Source organism: Neoarthrinium moseri (assembly GCF_022829205.1).
Source record: "Neoarthrinium moseri strain CBS 164.80 chromosome Unknown scaffold43_Wmoseri_CBS_16480, whole genome shotgun sequence".
Lineage (NCBI taxonomy): Eukaryota > Fungi > Ascomycota > Sordariomycetes > Amphisphaeriales > Apiosporaceae > Neoarthrinium > Neoarthrinium moseri.
Genome location: NW_026055157.1, coordinates 201,606 through 225,097, shown reverse-complemented (window position 1 = coordinate 225,097; position 23,492 = coordinate 201,606). Strand labels below are relative to the sequence as shown.

At 55.8% G+C, this 23,492-nt stretch overlaps 7 protein-coding genes across 7 annotated transcripts; 5 read left to right on the top strand and 2 right to left on the bottom strand.

Annotated features, from left to right (window-relative positions):
- Window positions 1-89: 89 nt before the first annotated feature.
- Window positions 90-1,915, top strand: JN550_009459 (uncharacterized protein; the record flags this gene model as incomplete). The annotated part of the gene is made up of 3 exons (XM_049321534.1): window positions 90-202; window positions 256-764; window positions 813-1,915. 3 exons carry the CDS (start codon window positions 90-92, stop codon window positions 1,913-1,915), a joined length of 1,725 nt encoding a protein of 574 aa, XP_049168614.1.
- A 525-nt stretch (window positions 1,916-2,440) lies between these two features.
- JN550_009458 (uncharacterized protein) lies at window positions 2,441-6,264 on the bottom strand (the record flags this gene model as incomplete). The annotated part of the gene is made up of 2 exons (XM_049321533.1): window positions 2,441-6,127; window positions 6,193-6,264. The coding sequence occupies 2 exons, from the start codon at window positions 6,262-6,264 to the stop codon at window positions 2,441-2,443; spliced, it is 3,759 nt and encodes a 1,252-aa protein (XP_049168613.1).
- A 2,018-nt stretch (window positions 6,265-8,282) lies between these two features.
- Window positions 8,283-10,384, top strand: JN550_009457 (uncharacterized protein; the record flags this gene model as incomplete). Its single annotated transcript, XM_049321532.1, has 4 exons — window positions 8,283-8,334; window positions 8,404-8,471; window positions 8,544-8,711; window positions 8,774-10,384. The coding sequence occupies 4 exons, from the start codon at window positions 8,283-8,285 to the stop codon at window positions 10,382-10,384; spliced, it is 1,899 nt and encodes a 632-aa protein (XP_049168612.1).
- Window positions 10,385-11,918: 1,534 nt separating this feature from the next.
- Window positions 11,919-12,900, top strand: JN550_009456 (uncharacterized protein; the record flags this gene model as incomplete). The annotated part of the gene is made up of 3 exons (XM_049321531.1): window positions 11,919-12,082; window positions 12,157-12,375; window positions 12,432-12,900. 3 exons carry the CDS (start codon window positions 11,919-11,921, stop codon window positions 12,898-12,900), a joined length of 852 nt encoding a protein of 283 aa, XP_049168611.1.
- Window positions 12,901-15,150: 2,250 nt separating this feature from the next.
- Window positions 15,151-16,530, top strand: JN550_009455 (uncharacterized protein; the record flags this gene model as incomplete). The annotated part of the gene is made up of 3 exons (XM_049321530.1): window positions 15,151-15,244; window positions 15,386-15,526; window positions 15,674-16,530. The coding sequence occupies 3 exons, from the start codon at window positions 15,151-15,153 to the stop codon at window positions 16,528-16,530; spliced, it is 1,092 nt and encodes a 363-aa protein (XP_049168610.1).
- Window positions 16,531-17,891: 1,361 nt separating this feature from the next.
- JN550_009454 (uncharacterized protein) lies at window positions 17,892-19,906 on the bottom strand (the record flags this gene model as incomplete). The annotated part of the gene is made up of 3 exons (XM_049321529.1): window positions 17,892-18,975; window positions 19,052-19,679; window positions 19,741-19,906. 3 exons carry the CDS (start codon window positions 19,904-19,906, stop codon window positions 17,892-17,894), a joined length of 1,878 nt encoding a protein of 625 aa, XP_049168609.1.
- A 1,343-nt stretch (window positions 19,907-21,249) lies between these two features.
- On the top strand, window positions 21,250-23,286 carry JN550_009453 (uncharacterized protein; the record flags this gene model as incomplete). Its single annotated transcript, XM_049321528.1, has 1 exon — window positions 21,250-23,286. The coding sequence occupies one exon, from the start codon at window positions 21,250-21,252 to the stop codon at window positions 23,284-23,286; it is 2,037 nt and encodes a 678-aa protein (XP_049168608.1).
- Between the last annotated feature and the right edge of the window lie 206 nt (window positions 23,287-23,492).

The window sequence follows — 23,492 nt, the reverse complement described above, 5'->3', positions numbered from 1 at the left end:
TAAGGGATTGGGATTTGACGACCCCTGAACGATACTATGAAAAATACGGCGATACTGCTTCGCATAGTTATTTGGTACTCAGCTTGACCATGGGTTATTATCGGGCCTTGATCTTTGCCTTAGGCTACTTGGGTGCCACCGAAGCGCAGTTTAACAACCCAAAAGGGGTCGATATCTGGTGCGGGAAAGCATACAGACCAGCGTAGGTTGCGCTTTCCAACGAATATCGAGAATTGAAATCTTACATACTCCTAGAAACTCCTCCTTTGACCCAGGCGGTTGGTTCGTCGAGCCGCCCATCTCACCGGTTCCCTTGTTAAATCTCCGGGTACGGCCACGCATGAGCATATATCTTGAGACAGACAACGAAGCCAGCCTCTTGATTGATGCGTCAATCTCTCAACAGATTGGTCAGCCGCTTCCGGGAAATTCCACGGGATATGCCTCTGAGTCTTCCAAGTCCTTGGACGTGGAGATTTTCTCAAATGGAGCCACAATTGGCAAGACGTCCGTCAACCTTGGGGCAACCAATATGGAGCTTCCCGTAGACCTGGGACAATTTGCTTGTGGATTTGATGGCCAGAACATCAGTATACTGGCTACGTTGGATGGGACGCATACCTACAATGCCTCGACGCAGTTATTCCGCTTGCCCGCACCAGAGGACTATGGCAGCGTGTCACGGATGGACAACTTGTACGGAGGTCTTTGGATTCAGCGAGAAGACGAGCCTTGGCGGCATATATTCCCGTACACATACTATGGTGAGTCCTACACTAAAGTGGTAATTGGCTGTGGCTGATCCATATAAGTCCAATGGAGCCTCTACTGGGACAGCAACGTCACAACTCTGGATGACTTCGCAGCGCTTGGGTACAATGTGATCCATATCGTGCCTACCGGAAGTCTAGGCGAGAAGCCCTTCCCATGGGATCAGTTCGAACCCTATCTCCAGCGCGCGGACGAACTAGGCCTATACCTGCAGTACGACGTGCTCTGGGAGCCCGAGAACATCACCGGCATGCTCGAGCAGGTGGAGCGCCTCAAGAGGCACCGGAGCCTGCTGCTGTGGTACCAGAGCGACGAGCCGGACGGCAAGGGCAACCCGCCCGACTCGACGGGGCAGGCGTACGACCGGATCCGCGCGCTGGACCCGTACCACCCGGCGTCGCTGGCGCTCAACTGCCACGACTTCCACTACGCCGAGTACGCGCGGGGCGGCGACATCATCACGCCCGACGTGTACCCGATCAGCACCAACACGTCCTTCTCGACCGTCTACGGCACCGTGTGCAACGCCACGTACGGGTGCTGCGGGTGCGACGGGTGCGCGGGCGAGTTCGAGGACATCGCCGGCCGCCTGGACGCGTACCGCCGGCGCGACGCGGTGCTCGGCTGGTCCAAGGCCCAGTGGTTCGCGCCCCAGGCCTTCGGCAACGAGACCTTCTGGGCCCGGTACCCGACGGCCGCCGAGGAGGTCGTCATGACGCTGCTGGCCGTCAACCACGGGGCAAAGGGCATCGTCATGTGGAACTACCCGACGACGCCCGACATACTCGACGTCACCAACCGCCTGGCCGGGGTGCTGACGAGCGGCACAGTGGCCGGCTTCTTGCTGGGCGCCCCGGCGACCGAGACCCTAAGTGTCGACGGAGCTAGCCGTGTTGATGCGGCGTTGTGGGTGGATAAGAATGCCGGTCTGGCTTTGCTGAGTATTGTCAACTTGAATTATGGAAACATTGATAGTGCTATCAAGATTATGGCGCCTGATGGTATTCGGTTTACTTTGATCTCCGACAGCCTATGGGGAGATTTGAGCTGGGACGTCGAGAATGAGAGTGCCTTGTCTAGCGTAAACGGCATGCTGGGCTTGCAAGTGTCTATTTTGTTGGTTAACATCGCTGTAGGCCAGTAAGTGAAGCCAAGTTAGTCGGTAACTTATCCGCAAGCACCAGTTGTGAAGAATGATATGAGCCTCGACTTGGCCAGGTCAATTGCTCCGCATTGGTTTTCACGACCCAAGGAGGCTTGGATACAGACTTGCCAAGAAGCAAGGAAATGAAAGTCTGAAAAGTAATTTTGTAAAAGCGTTCATTGACGCCAGATTGATCGCCATATACCCTATTATACACCTGGACGCTTGCCAAACAAGACCCCAACATGTGCAGACTACTGAATACAGAGGGACGCCCCATTATACGTCCGAAGATGTCATCTGACTCGCTGAAAGCAGAAATGGCCAAAACCTTACGAATGCCCCCCCAAAAAAGAATTGCAAACCGACATGATACCATACGCCGCCATGACATGCAACCAGATGCAGAGGATATACCGCCGTTTCCAGCCAGCCGTTGTTTGAACTTTTACACCCCCATATGCTGCAGCAAACGATGCTTCTTGATTGCTTCCATAATCAAAACCCTAGGCGGAGAGGTGGCGATTAGCCAACACAAACCCATTCCGCAAAAACACACCATCTTGCCGTTCTATCTGCGAGCACGAGGCCACGCCAGACGCCACGCTCAGAGCACTTTATGATCGTCTCCCAAGTCCCACCGTCACTGGTGTCCTCTTCACTTCCAATGTTCCGGCCGCCCACTCCGATGCCTCTACGCTCTTCCTTGCGCATCAGGCGAAGAATCTTACCGCCTGGTGTCTGAATGGCCAACTTGGCTGGCTTTTTCCCGTTGATGGAGGACCCGCCGTAGCCGCTGCTGCTCGCCGTACTAGGGTTGGAGCTCATCATGCTCATAGAGCTACTTGGCCTAGCAAAGGGAATAGGACTAGCGCCACCAGGGTTGTTCGAAGGCGCTGCTCCTGAGGCCCCCGCGGTTGATGGGTGTTGACGGATGGCGAAGACAAACGTGTTATTGAGAGCCAGCCGTTGACACTGCGGCTGGACGACGTAGATATCGTGCCTCTGTGCATGGGGCGTTGGGTGTCGTGTAACAAACTCATACGGTGGGTTCTCGCCAGTATGGATGATAGGCAGAGCAAAGGCGAGCGGATGAGGAATGTCTTTGATGCTGTGCATGAGACCACGCTTCCCTGCGTAGACTTTGAGCATACCAGTACCTTCGTCACCAGGAAGAAGGCCCTTGACAGTATATCTCTTGACGCCGTTGTACCACTCGGCCTGAGCCAAAGCCCGCTTCTTGACCACGTCGCCGGACTCAAAGAGGTCGCCATCAGAATCGCGAGAAAATGCGCGGACCTCAACTTCAGCTGCCACCTCCACATCCTCTGGGACATTGAATCGGATATGTACCATCTCGAGATCCTCGATGCGTGTGAGAGATGTATTATAGTCGACCATTGCCATGTTGTTCTTGAAATAAGGCGGGCAGGCGCCAGGAAGATTCAGTAGTATCTCATGAGCCACGGGTGGGCAAACATGCTGTTGAGAATGGTGTTCGGGAATATGGGTCCAGCAGAGCTCGCTCGGTCTGGCAAGGAACCACCAGCTATCGGCAGTGGGAGCCGTCGAGCTCGAATATAGACCGCGCTGTGGATTGGAGGCGGACGCGAGACAACAGTCCATGAAACGCCACTCGTTGTCGATCAGGACAGCATTCCACCAGTGATTGGGCCGAGGCATGATGCCAGTCTCCGGGACTTCGCCCGGCGTCTTGAGATAGCCTCGTACGATCTCGGAGTGGATACCGATGGCGGCGCACATCTCATGAACCAGAGCAGCGTACTCCTCTGCACAGCCTCTCTTTGTCTGAATAACCCGACGGGTGTCGATTTCGCCTTCAAAGTCCTCTTCCCAGTTGATTTTCTCAGCAACCCAAATAAAGATTGCTCTGAGTCGCTGGACTTCACTTCTGTAAGGACGACATACATACGTCGTCGCCAGTGTAACTGCTGTAGTCATCGGGGGCAAGCTACTGATAAAACGTGAGTTCTTGTCCACCTGGCTCAAGTTGATGACCTGATAGTTGGTCGGCTGGTGCACGGGCAAGCCGTCTGCCCCTTCGTCACCTTCGATACTCTCAAAGAGCTCGTCGACAGGGTCAATGGCAGGATAATCCAGCATCTGGCATCGGTCGCGCCTCTCGTTGCGTTCGTTCTTGCTGAGGGTGTTGGATCGATTGACATCTCGCCGTACTTGCACCCAGTCCACCCCGTTTCCTAGGCCCATTTCCCTGGCTGTATCTCTCGGTAGGTTGGTGCTACTAGCACCACCAGCGATAGCCGTTATCCTATCAGGCGCTCCGCGGCTCATTGGTCTCCCCATGGGCGACGACGCTCCCGGGCTTGATCCCATGGCTATGCTACCCCTGCTGCTGGCGACACCAGTCTTGGTTGCCTCCAGTATCCTCTTGATGAAGTTGGATTTCTTGGGCTTGCCTGCTTCAGGTTGCACTAGGCCTCCGATCGCTGCGATACCATCGTGGAACTCCACCTGCGACTGTGATCGAAATCGAGATGAAGAATGACTGGGGTGGTAGGAAACGCCAGTGAAAGGGGTTGTCGGTCGATCCAAATCCAACTCCTCTTCGTCGGCATCTCGAAAACCCAACGCACTGCGAGCGCGGTTGCGGTTCTTGCGCGCCAGGCTTCCTGCGCTCGTCGCGCTGATACCGCCAGCTGAGGCCCCACTCATCAAGCTGCGGTTCGTGCTTTGAGTGCCAGTGCTGCTGTTTGTTGCCTCGGTTGAGGTGGTCTTCGTTGTCGCTGTCCTGTTAAGCAGCTGACGTCCGACCTCGAAGGCGGACTTGTGTTTGCGCACTTGATGGTCAATATCGCCCATGGAAGATTTCGGCCGCTCCGGGGGGTAATGCTTCTTGGGCGGCGGCGGCGGAGGCATGTCATTATGGTCGTCAATGGCACCCGTGCTCGAACTGTGCTGATGCATCTTTCGAAGTCGCGTCTCCATCCTCTCAACGTAGTTGCTAAGCTGCGGTAATTGGTCCTTGTCTTCTCTATGGCCGTTGTGGTACGTATTTTCGGTCGATGAGCCCCCGCTATACGTCTCATACCCTTCATCCTGCATCACAACGCCCATCGAGGTCTGAGGTCTTGTTTGTGGTTGAGGTTTCCTCCGCGAGCGATGCTGCACCATGTCAAACGATTCTGGTGACCACGGATCCAAGGGTGGTTCGGGGGATTCTGTCTCGCGATTCACCCCTAACGCGTCAAGTTGCTCCATGACACCGTCCATTGCCTCCCTGAGAGGAGATGGCGTGAAGCCATCACCGCCTGGAGAAGGTGGGACTGGAGAGGGGGCCCTTGGTGTGTGGGGCCTGTTATCATAGGATGCGTTTGAGCCTCCTCGAAGCAAAAGAGCAGACCGATGAGGAGGGGGGGCGGGAGGCGGAGGGGAACCGCGTTCTGCGCCAGGGCGATAAGGCTTAAAGGTGAATGACGGGGTGGGCGAGGGGGATCTCGAACCGTGTTGCATCGGAGGCGGCTGTGGCGACGGAGCTCTTCCGCCAAAGAAGGACATCTGCAGCGGAGGGGCTGGTGAAGGGGCCCTCGACCCGTAGCCGTGGTCGTTCATAGGAGGAGCTGGTGAACGAGATCTGTTGACATAGTCGTATGGACTCATGGGAGGTGCCGGAGACGGAGCTCTGCTACCATAGCTGTGGGCAGCAACAGGTGGCGCAGGCGAGGCCGCTCTCGAATGGTAGTTGTGGTATTGCGCATGGGGGGCGGGTGAAGGGGCGGGCGAAGGAGCGCGCGAGTGATATCCATGCCTGCTCACCGGAGGGGCGGGCGAGTGGGATCGATTAGAACCATAGCTCCCATTTCTGTCGTGTACGCTGGGCTTCGGCTGGACCGAGTTGTTTGAGTTCTGGCGCGAGGGCATGTCGCGGAAGGTCTCGGGCTGCTTGGCCGTGGTGTAATGCGGCGCCTTTGCGTAGGCCTCGAAAGGTTTCCGAAAGGGTTTCGACTTTGTCTTGCCGATGTTGCTATTCGTCGGGCTTGGCGTATTACTAGGAGCCAGCGGGCTTGTTGAGCGACTCACGGGGCGGAAGCTCTCTGGTAACACCTCGACAAAGTTGGAAGGGAATATGCCAACAGTCTTATTCCGCCTCAGTCGCCCGGTCCACCACGATCCGTCTCCAGCGTTGAGGCATTCTATGAGGTCTCCTTCGACGAAGCCAAGGTCTCGTTGCGACTATGAAGTTATATGTTAGTCGGCCAGCGCCAGCGCACTCCCATCAGCCGGACAAACAAACATACCTCGCCTCCCCAAGAATACACGGCCCTGCACCAGCAAGGGAACCGCATGGGCAGCGGCGGCGCCGCGGGCATGGTGGCGGGGAGATGTTGTAGATATGCTGGTAGAGCACCGTATGTACCACGCCTGCGTTAGGTGTGGTTATCTCGCGGCAGCTGGCCAGATTCGAGGTGTTGAGGCGCTCCTAGAGCGCTGCGGTGAGCGTGGTGAATTATCGAGCAGGCCGTCTGCAAGGCAAGGCGCAACGTCGTCGGTGTCGCTCTGAGTGTAGGTTGATCGGCGGTGGGCGGTGAGCAGCGAGATTGGATTGGGGCGTCGGCGATGACAGGTGAGCTTGGGTGGATCAACAAGGCTCAGAGTCCAGGTCCAAATCTAAGCTATGGCAATTCCAGCCCAGCACGGCCGGCAATGGGTAAGTTGAGCGGGATAGCGTTGCTGTGTTGTGGTTGTGGCTCTCCCAGCGCAGGCACACCCATGGCAGAGCAAGGTGAGAGAGATCGCTTGGGACCTTGGAAGCGGACAATAATCTCGGGACGGTGGGCTGGAGCCAGGATGGTGATCGGGCGCACAGTCCAGCGTGTTGTTGGGGACTATCCAGGTAAGTAGATAGACTCATCCGCTTGGGCCACGCTGGTGCTGGTGTTGGCGCTGGGGATGGGGATGGGGATGGGGATATCTCCTTCGTGGGCTGGTGCTGGTGACTACTGGCGGGGGGGCCCCGAGCTACGATCCGGATCGTGCCCCTCTTGTTTACCGCCCCGTTGCTGGGTGACGCCTCTGCGACAGCGAACTCCCAGAGACACATGGCCTGGGCCCCACCTGGTGATGCAATTGGTCAGTGCTAGACCAACCTTAGCTTACTGAGTCTACCTACTCTGTACATAGTAGTCCCTAGCTGAATCCCGGATGCTTGCATTTCATGGATGTTGGTAGCCATAACCAAACGCATCTTTGCGAAAGGAAAGCCTCAGACGTTTCATCACACCGAGGCCAGTTGACCGCTTCGGAGCTGAGTATCGATTTTTCCTTTCTTTCTGGGAATCCATTTCTTTCCTTGTCATTGCGTCTCCTCTCTGCTACAGGTCACCAGGCAAGATTGGGCACAATCTGGGCCTGCCCGCTGCGTCAGCAACCCAAGGTGCCAATAGTCGGGTTGGACTGATGAGATGAGTGCCATCAACTACCATAGTACGGTACCACATGCGCCCAAAACGGGTATCTTCAATCGCACCCCCGCCAATGGGGATCGAAGCATCACAAGCCCCCCCTATCCCTGGCCGCCTGAGATCCGCCCTGCATATCGGGGAAAGGCCCCATCCTACAGCCTGACAACCGCTGTGGGTACCGTAAGGTAGCTATGTATGGGTAGCTACAGGCTGCGGGCTGCGGGTTGCGGGCGTCATAGGCTAGCTAATGCACCCACTGCTGCAGTGCTGGCATGCACGTTAGTTGCGCCAGGCCGCCCATTCGATGTGTTGTCGTGCGAGATGCGTTCGTCTGTGGGTAGCTAGAAGATAACACCCCCATGACCATGCGGTGACATACTACACCGACAGTCAACCTGAAGGAGTTTTAGAGAACAAAAAAAAAGTTTAGAAATCAATTTGCCAGACCCGCGACTTGTGGCCTGCCGTCATTTCGTGCCGTCGTCGCAGGTGGAAAAGGGCTAACTCGAATCGATGACCAGCGTACGGTCCAACCCACTGGGCCCTCGCGGGTTCTCCGAGGGCGAGGGCCCAAGCTCCCCGCAAGCTGAGATTGGATTGTCCTAGCAACGAGCAAGGTCACAAACCAGGCACCCCAGCGCCCCAGAGGCCCCATCGAGCACCACCAATATCAGCTGCACCGTCGCCAATCCGCCTGCGCAGCGCCGAACAACTCCTTCCGAGACAGTCTTCCTCTGCTTCAAGTTGTTGCGCTGCGTTGTGTTGTGCTGTACTGTGTTGCGTCGAGGCTCGTTCTCCTTGCCATCTCTCTGCTCCGTTGCTGCCATTGCTCGAGTCCTGTTCATGGTTGTCGTCCCCGGGCTCACTGGTTCACTTCTGCACCACTGTTTACATCAAGTGCCTTGCGCTTGCTTTTCCACGACAACATGGCGGATGAGGCTATCGCAAGCCACTACCAAGTCCTCGAGGAACTCGGTCGTGAGTACACGTCTGATGATTGCGATATCATCTGCCCGAGGATTTCGTCCCACTGACTTTTCCCTGCAGGTGGCAGCTTTGGAGTAGTATACAAGGGTATCGAGAAGGCGACGGGAGAGGTTGTCGCCATCAAGCATGTAAGTCAAACTCCACCCATCGCCAAATCCTCTACCGCCCCCCAGCGGCCAACGCTGACTTGCATATCCCAGATCGACCTCGAGTCGACGGACGATGATATTCAAGACATCCAAGCCGAAATATCGGTGCTGAGCACATGCGCCAGCTCTCATGTTACCCAGTACCGGGCCAGCTTCTTGCGCGGCAGCAAATTATGGATCGTCATGGAGTATCTTGGTGGCGGCTCATGTCTGGACTTGGTAGGCAGCCCCTTGTTCAACCTCTTCCCGCCGAGTGCATGCTAACGCCACTCGACGCGCAGCTCAAGCCCGAGCCCTGCTCCTTTAGCGAAACCCACATCGCCATCATTTGCCGCGAACTCCTAACTGGACTCGAATATCTCCACGCAGAGGGCAAGATTCACCGAGATATCAAGGCCGCCAACGTGCTTCTGTCAGAGACGGGCAAGGTCAAGCTGGCCGACTTTGGTGTGGCCGCCCAATTGACCAACATCAAGTCGCAACGAAACACCTTCGTTGGCACTCCCTTCTGGATGGCACCCGAGGTTATCCAACAAGCCGGATACGACTTCAAGGCAGATATTTGGTCTCTCGGCATCACCGCGCTGGAGATGGCCCACGGAGAGCCGCCCCATGCCGACCTCCACCCCATGAAGGCGCTCTTCCAGATTCCCAAGAACCCCCCGCCTCGCCTCGAGGGCAATTTCTCCAAGGATTTCAAGGACTTTGTCTCCGAGTGCCTGATGAAAGACCCCGACTATAGGCCTTCGGCGAAGGAAATGCTGAAGCATCGATTCATCCGCTACGCCGGCAAGGTGGAGGCACTGCAAGAGCTGATCGAGCGTCGACGCTCTCACGACGCCTCAAAGACGAGCAGGAGAAGCCGGGCTGTCTACCAAGAGACCCTCCACACAATATCGCCAAAGGATGAGCAGGACGAGTGGGTCTTTGACACGGTCAGATCGGTCGCCCCCAGGAAGACAACCGTCAAGTCTCGGAAACCATCGTCTATTTTCTCCACCGAGGACGCCATGCGCAGGCTGGACAGATTAGACGTCAAGGACGGGCCGTTGCAGTCATCGTCGCCGGCTGCAACCCCGTCAACCGTTCGAAAGGCCACAAACACCGTCCGCAAACAGCACTCCTTTGCACAGATGTCTGGAACTGGATCTATGCGAGGTCCGCCAGGCCCAGCCCTTAAGAAGCCGCTCCAGCCAGACATGTCTTTTGGAAACGCCGGCTCATCCCAGCGCCTGTTCAAGAGAGTGCCCTCTGACAGCTCCACTTCTGGACAGGTCTCATGGCCTGAGTCGGACGATGTATTCACAAACGAGAACAGACACCCACAGACTACGGAAGCCAACAACAAGGAAGCGGTGCTTGGTCGCCGCTTGTATGCGAAGGCAGTGGAACCTACGCTTGCCGAGCTGCACGCTCAGACGTCGTCTCTTGCCAGGCGAGAGGCTCTCGCCAACTTCTCTGACGCCTTTGCAGGCCTGAATGCGGTGGACCCGGAGGGTGCGTATCACATGATGCAAGGTCTCATGGCTTCCATCTCGCAAGATTCAAAGCTCGCGAACGCCTTCCTCCCAAGGCCCAGCTCGATGAAGAGCATAGACAGCGATACGCCCCAAGGAACGGTGATAATTAAGAGCACACCTAACCACAGCCCGACGAAACTGGTTCTCGCGTCGAACAACCCTCATCTGAAGAGCCATCGACGACGCCAGGATAGCGTGGTGTTTGATGCGAACGGTAGTCCTGAAAAGGCTATCGACCGGGAGAAGGCAGCGCTAATGGCCAAATACCCCGGCCGCGAACCACAGCCTGGTATGGAGCACTCCAGGCAGCTCTCTGATGTCCTCTACGGACGCTGGGTGGACGGATTGCGGCTTCGCTGGCCGAACATGTAATCAAGCTTCGACACGCAAGGAGCACACAACTAAAATCAGGGGCTGCTATGGGCTGATGAGCGGAGTACACTACAGTCATTGAACATACAGGCACCCCGTTCAGAAACCGATGTTAAATAAGGAATGGTGGAGTTGGGGAGGACTGCTAGGAGGACGACCGGAAGGAAATCGATTGGTAATTGTGGAAGGGCACGCCTGGAGAGTAGGCGTACCGTGGCTGCAGGCATTGCATGCATCCCTTCGGGTGTTTGGAGCATTTGGATCGGGAGTTATGATGAGCCATGACCTCTCCGGCATTTTTTGTTGATTCCATGTCATAATGGTCGCTCCCGCATGTTCTTGGTGTTTTGTTTTAGTGTAAGATTCTTGTACAAATCTGGTGAGGCCTACAGGAGGGGGAAACGGACTTTCTAAATAGATAGTAGACAAACGGTACAACAATATACCAAGGCATAACTGTCTTCAACTTGAGCAAGTCAAATGAGACATCAGGCTTCTTTCTGTCTCTCGATGTATGCGATACTCAACATGTCAAGTTTGCTTATGGGGTATAAACATATTGTAATCCGGTCTTCTCCGCCTGCTTCCACTGCTAAGCTTTAGATATACTAAACCCAGTATAGGCAAGGACTTTAATTGCTAAAATGTAATTCCTAATTCCTAGGCGTCTTCCAAATGAGGTTTCATGGACAATATGGTCAAGCGGCTTGTGTGACCACTTAAACACGTTATATTCAAGCGTGACCGGACGTCGATGTGTCTATAGGATGCTGAAGCTGTGGGTGCCATTCATTACTGGTACATTGGAACTTGAGGCACCAATAACCGCTTGTACCGTTTTCATTGAAAGATGGACCTGGAGTAGGCAAGTAGGTAACACTAAATTATTCCTCGAGGCAAGGCCGAAAAGTCAGTCCTGTTACGCAGGAAGCCCCTGAGTCGGGAACGTGCTCCACGGTGCGGCTCGCTATGCTGCCCCCGAAGGTCGGCGTAACCTACCAGCCGGCACTGCTAACGAACTGAACACCGTCTCCACAGCGCCGCCATTGGTCACGCTTCACTTAGATGCAGGAACAGGAAACGCCACGAGAGACGACTCAAGTGTTACTGGCGATCCCGGTCCACCCGCGCCTTGGTCTAACTCCCCCGTAAGCATTGAATACAACAAAAAAGCTGGATCTCGCGATCCACTGTCGACAATCGTCCCCCCTGGCTTGCCTGGTCGCAGAGAGATTTCCGAGTGACGTGACGAGACATTGGGATCCGCAATCTGAATTGGCCCGAATCGTACGCAGTGCTCCATACCAGTCGCCGAATTTAGCTCCTGTTGCTTCGCGGTGGTTTTTTTCCACATGGATTTCTTGTAAAAAAGGGACCGGCTTCTATACCTGATCCTCCTCTTACCACCGCGCGCGCGTCCCCCGTCACAGTCCACCAGGGAATCCTCTCAAATCCCTCCCATTTGGAGGCCGACTGCTGCCGACGCCACCGACTTCCCCCGTCGACGACCGCCCGTGACGCGCCGCCGCGAACGATGCCGTTCCTACAGACGCTGGCCGGCTACGCCGCGCCAATCTTCCTCATCTCGTCGCCGATCATCTCGTACGCCGACCAGGCCATGGCGATGCACCGCAAGAGGTCGAGCGCCGGCTTCTCGCTCGACATCCCTCTGATCATGCTCGTGGCCTGCATGTTCAGGTAAGACGCGGCACCAATTCTGTCTCCTGGCCCCCCTCCGGACCTCCTGAAATACTGACTCCCTTTCCCTCCAGGATCTTCTACTGGTTCGGCGCGAAATACGACATTGCCCTGCTCATCCAGGCCTTTACAAACATCTTCATGCAGGTTATCTTGCTCAAGATTGCCCTTGACCACCGCCCGTCCCATTCCTCGCGCGGCGGCGACGCTGCCCTTCCCTTCGCTGGCTCCCAGGACGGATTCATGGGGATACAAAGACCTTACAACTTCTGGCAGTGGCGGTCTCCCAAGCCGTATGTGTTCACTGGTGTGTTATCAATACGAGCGAGCGTGGCTAACGCACTACTAGATACTGGCAATTCCTGCTATACCTATTCATCACCTTGACCGTCCTCGAGCTGATCATCGCCCCCTTCGATTCGTTATATCCTACATACTGGGGGCTTCTCGGAATCATCGGCCTGGGAGTCGAGGCAACCTTGCCCATCCCTCAGTTGCTGGCCAATGCGAGGTCGCAGTCGTGCCGCGGGTTCCGCCTCTCCCTGTTGGTCAGCTGGATCCTCGGAGACACACTGAAGATGTACTGGTTCTTCACGTCCACCACCGAGATCCCTCTGGCCTTCAAGGTGTGTGGTATGTTCCAGGCCGGGTGCGACCTGATGCTCGGCGTCCAATACCTCATGTATGGCGAGAATGAGCCCGCCAGCAGGCCCCAGCAGTGGCCTTATGCTGGCATGAAGCCGCACCTTCCTCGCATGTCCAGTGGGAGGTCAACGCCCACTGGGAGGAGGACTCCTCTGGGGGAGAAGACATATTAGATATAGACAATAAATAACTTGGCATTTTTCGCTTGGACATGCTTCTGCATTCAGACCCACCGTGAGACTGTACGAGTTTGGAAGTCGCATCAAGTGCGACAACCAATCAACCCTTCTAATTGATATCATAACATGCAAGGAAGGAATGGAATTACTATGGTCAATTGCTGGTGAGGCTCTCAAGATACAGAAAGCCTTTCATGCCATGTCCGTTCGCTGGGGCGAAGTGGACTCATGGCTCCCCTTGACCTGTGAGCGAGCTGTGAAGTTATGTTGCGACAGTACAAAGCTTGCATCTTGGCTTCAACATTTTACGCCACATTGCGACTTGAATTTTAGTAAGAAGAACCTCAGATAATTCCAAGCAATCAAATTGACCACTGGCTGTATTGGTGCCGATTTCAGTTTACGGTGTGATTGACGGGACTCAAACCGGCAGTCAACTCGAAGTACCCATCTAACAAGCTCGCACCCAGCTGCACGGCTCTTCACGAGCGCGAAAAAGCAATTTGGGCACCCCTAGTCTGCTTAACCCCCAGCCACGTCCTCTGAAATCTTTCAGGAATACTGCTCTGGCCTTCTTTGTCAGGCTTCTTCATTCATCTTATCTCCACAAGCTCGCCATAGTCTCTAATTTTGCCAGTGAAAGTTCTACCTTGCTCTACCATCTAGGTCTAGATTCAGCGGCCGAGTTCCAAGACTCACGCAGGTAAGTCGTGGCCCTTTCTCAACGTGCATGTCTGGCCAATTAGCTGTCTCAACCCCGTTTCCTTAGTGCAGCTATACATAGGAGGTCTGGCTGGCTTGTCTATATAGTGCCACTAGTCATGGCAAGTCTGGGACAACGTCAACTCCGGTGCCCCAACCCCACCGTCAGACATCCCATGCCCCTTGGCCCAGTCTTCCTGCTTGTCTACCAGTCGCATGCAGGAGAGTCGAATACTGACATGTTAGTAGTTTAGTCTATACTTAACCTTTTCCCCATTATCGACCCTTCACCAGTCCATGACTGCTTTACATCCATAGTTATCTCATAAGCTCTCAGCACTCTCTGAAGACGCAGAAGTCTTGCATCTTGGGCCGGCCGTATCACAGGTTAACTCTGTCTTTTCTACATTCCTGTAAGTCGATATGTGCATAGCCTCGTTTCCCCCCTTTTCTCTCTCCCTTCACAGAGGTTACCTCTTTTGATCGGTGCTTGCCAGCCATGTTATGTTGTCCATGACATCTAAACGCAAGTGCTGTTCACTGTTTCCTGCATATTTGCTCGATGCCCATGTATATATAACAACGCCTCGAACTCGGCAAGAAGACAATTCCTCCCCATTTCAAGCGTTCTTTCGTCCACACAATCATCTTGCCACCCCTCGCTCCAGCAGTAATGAAGATCTGGTTGGGGCATCGAGGCACGACTACCTGCAGTCATATCTCTGCACCTGCAAAGATATGTCAGAGTCTTAGGACAACTGGCGCGCGTCTCCCGATCTTTGTTTATGCCTCGGTCGAATATCCCATTTCCATCATTCGCGGGTCGTTCATGACCTCTTTCCATTGTTCTTTTTTCTATCACACACCTGCCAACGGCAGCTACTCCTTTTCGTCGAATCCGATTTCACAATTATCCCCAGTCAGTTGTGACAAGATTCACTGTCTTCCTTTTCTCCTGTTTCGTCAAACTTCTACAGAAACAGACTTTGTTCTCTCTTCAGCGAGCTGTTGTGTCTGGCTTCGTTCTCTCGACTAACGGCAGTCCGACCTAGCCCAGGTCTCTTGTCTCGTCTCGACATTTTGAGCGTACCGATATTTCCTTGCCGGGCCTTGCCTCTTTCGTCACGTCGAAGCCACCTCGACAGTCCTGGTCCTACTCTTATCTTGACGATATTGATGTTTTGATCCTTCATTCAGTCTTGTGGCAGCTGGAGCTACTTCCCTCTATATAGCTGGGGATCATATATAGTCGCCCAGCTGCGATACTGGAGTGCTGACTTACCCCTCGCCGAGAAACCCCGGTCGCAGTGATTGTTCTTGTTCGTTCGTTACCCGCACAAGCAACAGCTGTTTGGATAACTGACCCCCGTCGACACAGCAACATATTTTCACTACATCGCAACAATCATTCACACCCACATCGTCAATCTGAACTGTTCGCCTCATCTACTCAACCCGTCTCATCCCTTTCACCTTATGCAACACCACCTCATCACACCTCACCACAAGCACCACTCTCATCTCTAATACCACCAACGCAACATGGTGCCTCCGACCAACTTCCGCACTTACGAGGCGCAGGCCCGCCTGCTCGCCGCCGTCGTTGCCTCCACAGGATGCAGGCTGGATTTCAAGGGTAAGATATTGTTGATTTTACTATATCTAATTTCTCTTGTTCCCTTTGTCATTTTCTTGCCTTGAAACCCTTGGTCAAAATGCTTTTCGCGAGCTCTCCCTGGGCGCACCGACTCGCGGGCTGATTCTTGAGCAACCTCAGCTATTGCGGATCACATCGGCAGCCAGGCGACACCTTCCTCTGTCGACCACCGGCTTCGTCCCATCAAGCAGCTGGCCAAGCTTCAGGCGCAGTGGCTCAAAGGCGGCAAGGATCCATCGGATCTGCCTACAGATGCCAAGGGTAATAACACCGTGCTCCTTTGTTCACCAAACTGTATTATGGCCTCTAGTGAGGATCCCTCAGTTATCATGTTGTCTTCACTTTCTGTCTAGTTGTGGTTATTGCCTTATGGGATTTTTAACCCTATTCTAACCTGAACACCTACAGAGATCCAGAAGCTCTTTGGCGAGTCGACCCCGGGCAGCTTGGATTTCCACTTCCGCGAGGTCAAAGCCACGGGAAAGGCTCAGCAGGAGGCAGTGAAGAAGGGCTTGGACCCTTCCAAGGTCACGATTGGGACCGCCCATCGCTACGATCGAGAAGCGAAGGCCCAGAAGCGACGCGGCTCCGCTCCGACGACTCCTGCTGCCCGTAGGATCAAGGACGTCGGCTCTGCCAAGAGGGCCCCCGCCACAACGGGCGGCCGAGCCAGCAAGAAGGCGCGCTTGGTAGAGTTGGATGATGACGACGAGGACTCCCCGGATGTCGACTACGACCACATGGACGTCACCACCCCGTCGGCCAGGCCTAAGCCCCGAGAGACTCCCAACGCAGCGTATCAGGTTAACAACAGTGCGTCCAACTCCGAGGACGATGCTCCGGCCTCTCCTTCCCGCGCTCGCGGTCGTCATTACACCCCCCAAAGCTTCACCAATGGCGGCCATACAAATGACTACTCGGTGGCCGATGCCCCCGACCCGGCGACCTTCGGTATGGGCGCTGATGGCATGGGCGCGTACTCGACCAACACCAGCTTTAGCAACTCTGCAAAGGCAGCTCCCGCTGCTCGACCGGGCAGCAACATGAATCCCAACACTGCCGCCGCCGACCATGACGATGATGACGACGATCTTATGGAGATCAACGCCTCCCAGTTTTCGGCGAGCAGCAGCATGCGTGTCAACCCCGCTCAACCTCGATCGGTGGCCATTAAGAAGGATCCGTTCGAGAGTACGTCGACAGAGGGCTATTTCGACCTCACGTACCAGAACGAGAATGCCGACCTCTCAGAAGGCGAGGTCTGAGTCTGAGCAGTGGCTCACCTCCTGCGGCTTGGCATGATTTGGCAAGCCTCATAGAGTACATGCGATTCTCTGCGTTTGTTGCGTTCAGACCTCGCTCTCAGTTGAAGCCTTTCCACCCGACTGCCTGTCAGCAGGCATTCTGTCGAACCTTTAGCTCTTAATGATGTTCAGTGTCTGCAAAAACATACTGAACAACGGTACCTCTTTCCTTCGTGTTGCCCATTCGTCTTCTGCATTCCCAACACATTGCGGCTTCTTTGCCTCGATCAAGACTGGCATGCAGCCCCTAACCTTGAGGATCCTATAATAATTTCGATTGCAAACGACGCCAGCCGGCTTGTCGTTTCTGCCATGTGTCGAACACAAGAAGGAAGTCCGAGCAAGTCAGTCTTTTTGCAGTCAATTTCCAGCTTGCGTCATCCTACTACGAGTGGACCTGGTTGGTACAGTCAGTGGCTTGGACAGCAGTGTCCAGTCATTGGTGGAATTGGCTCTTGATGGACTCTGCGTGTCTTTATGGATTATTCTTCTTTCGCAATTTCTGGTTTGGCATCTCCTGTGGCCACGCTTTGTCAGTTCACACGTCATGTTTGCGCAATACTCCCCTTCCGCGATCCGATTTCCTCTTTCACGCGCACCAAAAGTATACCCGGATTCCTTTTTCTTGCTCTTTGAGAAAGAAGCATGTATGGCAGAGACGCGTCTCATTTGTGCGGTCAGTCAGTCAGTCAGTCAGTCAGCCAATGGTCTCTGCAGCCGGACCATGCAATCTGGCGTTCGGTATTGCAGTCTGTAGATAGCTATGTAGCAGCAATGGATCGAGAATATTGCTCCATTACAGATTTGCCTTTGATCCCTCTTCTATGCAAACTCGTGTGGCATGCACCTAGAATGAGACATGCGGTAAATAATGCTGGTGTTGGTCCAATGACCCCCCGGGATGTGGTGCCACCAAGCACTCCCTTGCCGCACTCACTTGCGCAGTTGACCGCATTTCCAGCCGGTTCGACATAGTTGATAGGTAGTTGAACCTCGCCCACGCCTTTGTACCACTTCGCTTGAGTGCTGCTCTGGATGGAGGACCACGTTTCACTGTAAAATATCATCGAGCGTGCGGTAAATGTATTCGTCAATCTCTTTGCTGTTAGGCTAGCAGGCCCAATCAACTTTGCTATGGGCCGCTGCTGTCTCATCTACTATATCTTTCACATCAGAACCACACAGTGAGTGTGTCGGCTGAGCCAGATTATTGCCCTTGATCTGGTAGCATACACCTATTTCCCTCGTAATCACATCTAAGTCGTTTCGATACAGCCACAAAGAACATCCTGTTGGTAGCACCGCTCCGTCCTCGGTATCTCCTAACATCCCATCCAGCTGCCAAAGTCAATTAGACCTTCGTTGTCTTGGGCACTGGCGGCCTCGGTCTCGCTCAGGATATCTTCGAGCTCCTTGACCTTCTTGATCCGCCAGAACTTCTGCACGCCCTGGACAAAGCGCTCGGAGCACTTGTCGATGTTCTCCTCGCTCTCGGCGGCGAAGCATAGTCGGAAGTAGGCCCAGCCGCGCTCCTCGCGGATCTTGGGCGTGGCGCTGAACATCATGCCGGGGCTCACCAGCACCAGATAGGGCTTGGTGGTCAGGAAGACCATGAGGGCCGTCGACAGGGCGGTGCCGTTGATGACGTTGCCCTTGGAGCCGGTCGCCTGCCACAGCGGGTGCTTCTCGAAGCGCATGCGCAGCCACAGGAACATCCCGCCGCGCGGCCAGTCGAACTCGTACAGCTTGGTCTTGGAGATGACGCCCCAGTCCGAGTCGGCGTCGCGGACGGGCGTCGACTGCTTGAGCTGGTACGCGCCCTCCTCGAGGATGGAGCACATGCGGTTCATGCGGCGCTCGTACATGCCGCGCAGGCCGGCCAGCCAGCGCACCCAGCCGTCCATCTGCCAGCCCGAGAAGGTGACCTTGTCCCGGGCGGACCGCGAGGCGAAGCGCGCGATAGCCTCGGGTTGGGAGCCAATGAGCGACTCGGCCAGCACGGACTGCACGAAACCCGAAGGTTGTTGGGTCGAGGCCTCGCTGATGCGGAGCACACGCTCGATGATCTCCGGGGCGGCGGTGATCCAACCCACGCGGCATCCAGGGGCGACAGTCTTGGAAAAGGTATCGAGGCGAACAACGCGGCCGTCGGTGTCGACGTTCAGGAACGATGGAGCGAGAGAGTCCAGGAACGGATAGCCCGACTTCTTCTGCAACGTGTTGGCGGCCTTTGGTTCCGGAATCGGTAGACCACGAGCCTTCGCCTCCTCGCGCTCTGCTGAAGGGTACTGGAGGTACCAATAGGGATCATCCTCGATGATGATCACATCATACTTGCTACAGACCGCATAAATCTCCTTGCGCCGCTCCAGGGAGAGGACACCACTAGTAGGGTTGTGGCCCATCCTGTCGCAAAAGTCAGTAAGTTGGGTCTCGAATATTCATCCGAGAAGGAGCAAGGTGAACAAGAGGTGAGACGTACGTCACAGTATACATCATGTGTGGCCGCTTTCCCTTGCTGTAGTCCCAGTTCCCAAGCACGTCCTCCAAGCCCCCAGGGCCCTCAACAGCCATACCGCCCTCGTCCATCTCAACACCGACGATTTGGATACCTCTGGGTGAGGCCTGACTCAGGACGTTTCCGTACATGAAGACCTCGCTCAGCAGGCCAGGCCTTTCGGAAACATCATTCTTCCCGGGCACCCAGTGGTTGCTGAACAGCTCCAACGTCTTCGCCATGCCATCTGTGGAGCCATCGGTGAAGATGACTTCCGGGCCGCCTTGGTAGGGCACATTGGGGTGCAGACAGTCGCGCGCAAACTGGCGGATGAACGACAGGAGAGGCGGATAGCCATTTGCCTGCCCATACTGGAGCGCCGAGGCCAGATCGATCTTCTTCAACGGATCCGATGCACTAGCAAACTGCGGGACTGTGATGTGTGAAGCTATGGAGGGGTCCGCCTTGGACTTTGCGCCGGAGATGGAGGAGGAAGCCAGCTGGGTCGACAGCGATTCGGCGCTCGGGTGGTTCGGCGAGGGCGTCCATCTGTCGGGCCTGGCCGTCTGCGCCTCGAGGGTGTCAAAGGGAAAGAAGCGGGCATTCGGAAGACCTGTAGGTGAGAAAGTCAGCTCCAAGAGCTCGAGATCAGGGGTGACGGCGCATATACATACCTCCAGCGAGTTGACCGATGCCAGGAATCAGGAAGTACTTGTAGTACTCCTTCATCTTACTGGGCACGCGAGCCTTGGTGACATCGGAGTAGTGGTGGCTCATATCCTTGGGCAAGGGCTTCGCCGCATCGGCCCTCCGGATGGGCGCCCCGAGTTGATCCTCCATCGCGTAAGGTTTGATGAAAGACATTTGAGAGGTGCTAGATACCCGGCTGGTCCAGCATGCGATGTGGGTTTGGGGGTGTCAGAAGATAGAGATGCGAGGCGACAAAGACGGGCGCAATAGACAATTGCTAGATCTGGGATGGGGCCTCTCTATTCGGAATTCACTCCCGGGGGTATCAATGGCATGTATCATGGATCTTGTTCCATCCAATGTCGCCTTCCTACGGCTTACAAATGGGAAGCGCTATCGTTAACGGCCTGCTCCTCTGAGACAGGGAACGGGCTGATAAGGCGATGCAGCTACGTCTTAGCTCTGAGAGGGATGGCAGCCATTCCCTCCTATTGGCCGCCCTTTCGTCTAGTATATTACTGTGTATTGCCCGAACGGGCGTCTGGGGTGAGAGCACGCACCCAACGTATGTACCTATGTTGCATACGTAGGCACCAACTGCCAAGCTGCGATACAAACTCAACGGTCTACCGCGCTCTTATGCCAGTCGCGATGTACGGAGCACCATCATAAGAAGCCTGACCTGACCGTATTTCCCCTAAGCACGTTACTGCTTTGACACTGATTCAGCATGGGTCGCAATAGCAGTCGCTTGAGACCTGAGAGTATCAGCAAGCAAGATGTCACAGGTGGACGGCCACGAGGAATGACGAGATTCTGCCGCTTGACTAGTCTATCCACACGCAACCTCCTGTGGCTCCAAATTCGCTGGCAGAATCTTGAGTGACGACAGCTCATGGACACTGGACGATTGGGGCTCTCGATCCGACGAAATCGGCGCCCTTGTACTACCCTGTGGAAGTCAAATATATCCCACCGGCATCAGGTACATAATGTGGGAATCCACCGCCTTGGGATCAAAAGCCGTGGCGGCCGCAGGGCAGCTAGAGAATGGAGGGGTAGAGGGCGGCAAAGGAGCACCAAATGTCTGCCGGTAGCGGGGCAGTCCCTGGCCACCAGCCCACTGGCACGCTGGGACACGCCGCCCAGCGCAGTGGAAATCTCAACCGAGCTAATGACCACGAAGACCCGTGGCACAATGACGGCAGCTTGACCACCTAGGCATCGTCCCTGGGAGAACGCCAGTCTGTGATCATCAAGTGAGCGACCTGGAACGGCCTCATCCCACATATTCCCGTCTCCCGGCACGGCATCTTTGGAGATAGCTGCTTGATAGGCTGCTTCCGGTCTCGGCCCTGGCTCGTGATCTCCGTCCCTTATCGAGCGTAGATCTGGGACAACACCCCGACCAGACGACCCAGAAGATCGCGCATCTCCCCGCGTCCCCAAGCAACTGTGTCCTTGAGCTTTACAGCCCAGCGCCGACAGCCAAGATGGAGAAGATCACGGACAAGATCGCCGCCTTGCCGGCCGACGCGAACTACTTCTCGCTCGAGTTCTTCCCGCCCAAAACGGCTATGGGCTTCTCGAACCTGCGCGACCGCCTGGACAGAATGGCGAGGGCCCTGCGCCCGTTGTTTGTCAACGTGACCTGGGGCGCCGGCGGCTCTACCGCTACCAAGTCTCTCGAGCTCGCCGAAATCTGCCAGCGGGAACTGAACCTGACGACCTGTCTGCACCTGACATGCACCAACATGAGCCGCAAGATGATCGATGGCGCACTGGAGGACGCGAAGGCCCTGGGCATACGGAACATACTCGCGCTGCGCGGTGACCCTCCGCGAGCGCGAGAGTATCAAGACCCCAACGAAGACCCCGAAAATGCTATCGACGAGGGCTTCGTGTGGGCCATCGACCTGGTCCAGTATATCAGGAAGAACCACGGAGACTACTTCTGCATTGGAGTGGCTGCATACCCCGAGGGCCACTCGGACGAAAGCCACCCCTTGGGCCAGAGCTTGGAGCATGATCTGCCTTATCTGGTCGAGAAGACGCAGGCAGGCGCCGACTTCATCATGACCCAGCTCTTCTTCGACACGGGCGCCTACGACAACTTTGAACGCGTGCTTCGGGAGCACCCCAGCGGTGCCTTCAAGACGATTCCCATAATACCTGGCTTGATGCCGATCCAGAGCTACCAGATGATCAAGCGGACGACCAAGCTCAGCCACGCCAAGATACCCGACTCCCTGATGTCGCGGCTGGATGCCGTCAAGAAGGATGACGAGAAGGTCAAGAGTGTCGGTGTTGACATTCTGAGCGAGATAGTCGAGCAGGTCAAGGAGGTCAAGAGCAGGACGCCTGGCCCCAAGGGTTTCCATTTCTACACCTTGAACCTGGAGAAGGCCGTTTCGTTCATCGTCGAGAGGACCGAGCTCATCCCGCCCGGCACCCCTGACATAGAGGAAGAGGCTGTCATCGACGATATCACGTCCACCATCCCAGCCGTTCAGATCAACGGCTCCAACGGGTCGCCCTACGATACCCCCTTGGCTTCGCTTAGGAACAGCTCGAGGAGGCATTCGTCTATCGCCTCGGACCCCCGAAACCGCGTCATCATCACCGGCCGAACCCCTTCCCACCCCGAATATGAGTCGAGTGCGGCGGAGGCGAGCGTACCCGCGGAGCCGATAAATACGAGAGCCAACACATTGGCCATTTCTGAAGGAGAGGGTGTTTTGGGCCGGGAGGCCACCTGGGATGACTTCCCCAATGGCAGATGGGGTGATGCGAGATCTCCCGCCTATGGTGAAATCGACGGATACGGCCCGACCTTGCACGTGTCCAACGCGCAGGCGCTGAGCCTCTGGGGACACCCGCAGAAGCTAGACGACGTCAGCCAGCTGTTTGTCAGGCACCTCAAGGGCGAACTGTCGGCGATTCCCTGGAGCGAGGAGGAGTTCAACGCAGAGACCGACACCATTACGCCTCAGCTCGTGAAGCTGAACTCCAAGGGCTGGTGGACCGTCGCCTCCCAACCCGCCGTGAACGGCCTGCCGTCGTCGGATCCCACGTTCGGCTGGGGCCCGCAGCAGGGCTTCGTCTTCCAGAAGGCGTTTGTCGAGTTCTTCGTGCCGTCGGCCGAGTGGAAGGTGCTGCTGGAGAAGCTGCAGAGCGCCGACGTCCAGGACACGGTGTGCTTCTACGCGGCCAACGCGGCGGGCGACTTTGTGTCGTCGGACATGACGGGCGGCCTGGCCGGCGAGGCCAAGGAGGCCAGCACCAACGCCGTCACCTGGGGCGTCTTCCCCGGCAAGGAGATCATCACCCCCACCATCATCGAGGAGATGAGCTTCCGCGCCTGGAGCGACGAGGCCTTCGGCATCTACGCCGAGTGGGCCAAGGTCTACGACAAGGGCACCGACAGCGCCCGCCTCCTCGAGCGCGCCCGCGACGACGCCTGGCTCGTCAACATCATACACCACGACTACGTCGACCCCAACGCCCTGTGGGATCTGCTGCTGAAGTAGGAAAAGGTCTTCCCACACGGCGCAGGAAGATCGCGCATAGTTGTGGGGAAAAGAATAAATAAAGAAAGAAGCATTACACAACCAACCAAGTGATTCCCATATGCTGTGACACTTGACCTGGTGAATCGAGCGTAAATGGAGAGCGGCAACAGCTGCAGTGTGCTCCATGCACTTTCGCACAATGGTCCGCAAAAGACCGAGGTAGT